Genomic DNA, 5682 nt, shown 5'->3' on the forward strand with positions numbered 1-5682 from the left:
GTCTATGGTAAATCCAATCTCTGATAATCGTAATTGAACTGAAAGAATACATAAATACGTTACAAAAATCACGTAAGTATTCAGTTAACCCGCAATACAGTAACATAACGTGTACAAATAATACAAAAATGATATCCATGTATTTACTGTTAACTTGTATATTTCTTTCGGTGTCATGTAGACCGTACGAAGACAGACTCGAGTTCAAGGACCGTGAAAAAGACGAAATCTGGCGACCCGTTTACGATGCATTTGAGGATCGTTTGAAACCAGTGAAAAACAAGGACAAATACGATGATAAGTTATTAATCGAAAGTGGGAGACCACATTTCCCTGGACTATTCACGTTCCCGTACTATTTTTGGCAATCTTATTATAGACCAACTTATCCATACCCAGAGGTGAACTACTTTATCAAAAAGGAAATCAAAGAAAAGCCGAACATCAAGAGGGAATAAATTGACATATTGCTATTTCAAATTTTGTTAGTTTGAACATTTTGTATGTGAAACAAAGTCATGTTATATTTAAATAAAGTTTTTAATGAACAACTCTTTTTTTGTTAATTATAAAAAGAAATAGCTATATTTTTAAACTCATTCAACAACACGTATTCACTTTTCTTGCTTAACTATAATGTTCTGTGCGCTCCATCTGATCTTGTCTGCTGGTTATTACAAAAAATAAACAAAGAAGGTTTTCATGCTCATTTTATTTTTAAAACATTTGAATAAGTATTGTTATCATACTAGGCTTAGTATCGGATTTGTATTCATTAGTTTATATAGTAAACCAGTAGTAATTACCATTAAAGGGCATCCGGATAGACCCCACCTAAGCCCAGGCATACTTTCAAATATTTTATCATAAATACGATTATATCAATTACATAGACGATTACTACGTTTATATCAACTGAGCACAATGCCTTTATGTTAAGGGATTACTAATTAAACACGATTGTAATACGACCCCGATATTTAGTAGAAACGAATTTATAACAGTTATGTTACGATTTCGAATCTATTCCGATCCAAGTTCTACTATTAATATTACTCACAGAAATAAACCTGAGCGGAATCGTTACTGAGGACAAATTCTACTAATCTAAAACGATTCTATTATAGCCCAACTTCGCCCAAATCACAACTGGATCGCTGTGGAAGTGTAATCGGAATGTAAGAATTTGTCAGACGAGTTGGGCCCCTTAACATCAATTAAAAATTAAAGCGGATATTGAAAGCAATAAATTATGTACAAGTTAATTATCCCTATGTAAAGTTATTTCAATTCAAATGCATTGACGTTACATGACCAATTACATACTATTTATATTGAGATAAGTAATCGGAAAGATTTTCTTACATGCGACACAGATATAGATTAAATGCAAGGTTGTATAAATTATTTAATCTATCGATGCATAGGTAGTTATGTTTGTTCGTTTATAGATATCTTATATTTTAAATATATAACAAATACCGGGTAATAAGTCTTTAGAATATAAATAAATATTCGATATTTCATTTATAGTAAATTTATATTCGAATATAGTTCAATCGGTTTCATGTTTTCAATCTAAATATAAAACTTATATCCATTATTCAAAAACAGGTATCAAGCAATTCGATGATTCGCCACCCATTGTAGACTGATTGTACTATAGTTGGTTCACTTATAGATAAGATTTTTAGCTGTCACAGGAGTCCCAGCAGATGCGAAATATTATATAATTTAAATAAATAAAAACATAGAGTTTCGTTTATAAAATAAGTATATTATTTCTCACCACGTACACACAAATAAGTAGAGATCAACGGCGGTGAGGGGTCACGAAGGTATTACAGAGCTTTATGCCGTTACCCCTCACGGAATATGAGTCGGTTTAACCAAAAGATGTTCCGCATCAATAGAAAATAGAGATATCATTGACGTTATTTGAACAAACTCTTCAGGTGCCACTGAATACATTTTATAGATAAATAAAGAATAATATATGAATCAAGTACCTTTTTTTACGCGAAGATGCTAAATTATAATGCCAGATGAATAATCGATGAATATTTACGACATACGACACAAAATATAACCGATTATTATAATAATACTAATAAAAATAATAGTATACAAGCTGCGTTAGAATATTAGTGCAAAAGACGACTATTATTATAGTTAAATAGGAAAAACGTCATAACTTAACAAAGTTATTCTCCTCGTGAGAATGTTTCAACTAATTAATGGAATACATTAATCCGCATCTATATAAATGATTTGAAATGCGACTCAGTTGTATATCTGACCCACAATGGCTCTAGTTAAGGTAGGTTAACTTCTACTTAAAATAATATTGTATATATTATTAATAATTATTAAAATTCATATTGAAAATATGCACATAAATAGAAATTAGATTCTGTGTTGCGGTGTCCTGTATAATATTTATTTATACAACAAAACTAATGAATAGTATAATAGTAAAAAGTGCAAATATTGTAAACCAAATATTTCGGCGGATTTTAGCAGTTAAATACGAATTTATTATGTGTATTAGACGATACGGTCGTCAAACAGCGAGACCAACAAAATATCCGTAATGTGTATTCCTAACAACTAAAAAAACAATAAATACTTCTTTAGTTTCGATGGAAAGTTTTTCTCACTAACCATAATCATAATATGACTGACGACGAATGATGGATGACTTTTTTTATTTAAAACAATAATTATTATTATCAATGCAAAATGCATATTTTTTTTATTATTTTTATGACTTGGTTAATCTAAAGTTGTTTAATTTCTGTAACTTGCAGACTTTACTTATTCTAACTGTGGCAACTGCCCTAATTGCTACAACTTTGGGTGAAAATCCTAAAGGCTATGGAAGTAGCTCTAGTAGCTTAGGCGGGCAGGCTGGCACACATGGCGACTCTTCTGGTGGAAGTAACGTGGCGTCTAGAAAACAAATAGGTACAGATGGTTCAAGTGGTAGCCACGACCATGGAAAACAGGACCAAAGTGCCTCTGAAGGACAAGCAGGATCCGGAAGTAGTCAAGGAGGTTCTGGAAGTACTCAAGGAGGTTCTGGAAGTAGTCAAGGAGGATTAGGGGGTAATAAAGGAGGATCAGAAAGTAGTCAAGGTGGATCTGGAAGTCATCAAGGGGGCCATGAAAGTCAAAGTGGAACCGGTGGTGTCAGCGGAAATCAAGGAACTAAAGGACAAAGTGGTTCAGAGGGACAGATTGGATCCGGAGGTGTAAGTGGATCGAGCGGTATTGGCTCCCACGGGCAAACTGGCGGAGGAAGTCAAGGAGGAAAAAATGCCGGTGGACACGAAAGTGGACACAGCGGTCAAGGTGCATCTGGAGGAAGTCAAGGCGGATCCAGCGGCGGCAGCCATGGAGCAAAATCTAGTGGCTATGGACGTTAACTGTGTGAATAATTTGAAATTTACGTATAAAACCATAAGTAAACATTTAATATACACGACTTTATCTTCTCCTGATTAAATATATTTTACGAATTGATTTTTTTTTTTTAGAAAATATTTCATTAATACATATACACCTAAAAAACTTAATGTTTTTCACACATATAATACAATATTTTTGCAATATATTTTTTAATCAAATTTAAATTCCAATATTTATTGAACACGACTCACATGTCACTGTGAATTTGTAAGAAAACCATAACAAACACAATATTTGATTCGTTTCCATTCGACTTTTACGATTTCAATTTGGTAAAAAAAAAAACAAATATTACGCAAATATCAACAATATTATGTCACGAAAAAAAAATGTAAATTTTGTATGATAAAATGCATGATGTTCAGTACCAATTTTTATCGTATAAAATTGATTATTATATTGAATCAAGCCGAGCTTACCAACCGTATATGTAGGTTTAAATAATAATTAACCACTATCGGTATTCAGTTTTGCTTTTATTTACACTTAAATACAGCAAACCTGAATATTATAAACATACATATACAAATTGTTATAAGTAATTAAGAAATTAAAAAAAAAAAACAAATATTATTAATAAATAAAAAAACTATTTTTAGCTGTTAGCAAAATCTGAATCTATTATTAAATGAGACAATTCAACAACGAACAAATCATATAGTTATTATCATTAAATAATACTGTAACAGTATTCTTCACAAAACATCACGAGGACAAGTCAAACACTGAAAAACCGCACATATAATAATTCACATTAAATTTATTTAATGAACTAGATGGAATCCCATCTACTTCATTTTTTTTCATCAGGTTCTCTTAGAAGTTCTAAGAGAACCTTGAGAGAGGACAACCAGTAGTGAGACACTTACTTTGCTACAATAATTTTATAAGATTTATATGAGGATTGATTTGATTGATTTCGCTAACTCTAAATCATCGTACAAAAAAAACTGAGATGTGAAACAACATTAAGTGTCGATCTGTTTGATTTTCACACCATTTTATTAATTTGTTATACACGTAACGGTGTCCTTATATAGATTTGTAAATGTTCGGATATTACTTAAGGATTGATATTTTGAGAAGTTTGTCACTATATATCAGCTGATGAGCAATCGCGTTACATATTATATAATTCAAGATGGCGTCTAAAGTAAGTTTGATAATATGCTATTATTCAATTATAAATAATTAAAATATAGATCTCTATAATATACAAAATTTTAATTTGTTTAAGCAAAATTATAATGTGAATTTATTTTTTGACGATTAGTTGCGAGAAAATTATCAAGGAATATTGTAATAATATTTTTTATTTATTTTAAACTAAATAAGGATTTTTTTATGTGATATTCATTTGTATGAATGTTTTTTATCACATTTTAGTGAACTAAAAAGTTAAAAAAATGATGTAGTTTATTCAATATTATATTCAAATAGTAGTGTTTTTTTTTATTTCAACTATATTTACAATAATTTTATCTTTGCCATTTGGTTGAAATTTTGATTAAAAAAAAAACAAATTGAATAAGTCTTAATTTTGTTCGCAACTAAAAAAATCATTATTTTTCCAGATTATCTTCGTAATAGCTGTAATATTTGCTTTAATATGCACCATCACCGCCTTTGATGGTGGTTTTGAAAGAGGAGGAAATGATGGTAGATTTGGTGGACAAGGTGGTTTTGGAAGCGGCGGAGGATTTGGCGGAAGGCAAGGTGGCTCCGGAGGATTTGGAAATAACTTTGGAGGCGGTGGATTTGGACAAAACAATGGACGTGGTGGTGGTGGATTTGGACAAAACAATGGACGTGGTGGTGGTGGTGGTGGATTTGGACAAAACAATGGACGTGGTGGCGGTGGACCAGGTGGATTCGGTGGGGGTAACGGGCAAGGTGGATTTGGTCGTAGATTTTAATGTTATTTATTAAAAAATCAAAGAAAGTTTTATCAATACTTAATATAATTGGTTTAATAAAGCTAATCAGTACAAAAGTTTATTACAATATCTTTTTTTATTGTATTTCTGGTAGTACTGCTGGTAAAGGTTGATTTAAATTAATTCGCCCATTCACAAGTTGAGATAGCATTTGAAGCATCATCGAACCAAAGTATAAAACAAATCTAGAACCTTTAACGAAAATATTTGGAGTTTCTTCTTTAACTACTGGTGGTTCTTTAACCGGTGGCGGCGGTGGTGGCGGAGGTGAAAT

General features: G+C 31.4%; 2 protein-coding genes across 2 annotated transcripts; both read left to right on the forward strand.

Annotated features, from left to right (window-relative positions):
• Positions 1-2212: 2212 nt before the first annotated feature.
• On the forward strand, positions 2213-3521 carry LOC125070319 (glycine-rich cell wall structural protein 2-like). The gene is made up of 2 exons (XM_047680131.1): positions 2213-2320; positions 2811-3521. The coding sequence occupies exons 1-2, from the start codon at positions 2306-2308 to the stop codon at positions 3426-3428; spliced, it is 633 nt and encodes a 210-aa protein (XP_047536087.1). The 5' UTR covers positions 2213-2305; the 3' UTR covers positions 3429-3521.
• Positions 3522-4532: 1011 nt separating this feature from the next.
• Positions 4533-5387, forward strand: LOC125070650 (probable H/ACA ribonucleoprotein complex subunit 1). Its single transcript, XM_047680598.1, has 2 exons — positions 4533-4624; positions 5046-5387. The coding sequence occupies exons 1-2, from the start codon at positions 4613-4615 to the stop codon at positions 5385-5387; spliced, it is 354 nt and encodes a 117-aa protein (XP_047536554.1). The 5' UTR covers positions 4533-4612.
• The last annotated feature ends 295 nt before the right edge of the window (positions 5388-5682 follow it).

The sequence above is a fragment of the Vanessa atalanta genome, chromosome 17 (genome assembly GCF_905147765.1).
Source record: "Vanessa atalanta chromosome 17, ilVanAtal1.2, whole genome shotgun sequence".
In the NCBI taxonomy this organism is placed as follows: Eukaryota; Metazoa; Arthropoda; class Insecta; order Lepidoptera; family Nymphalidae; genus Vanessa; species Vanessa atalanta.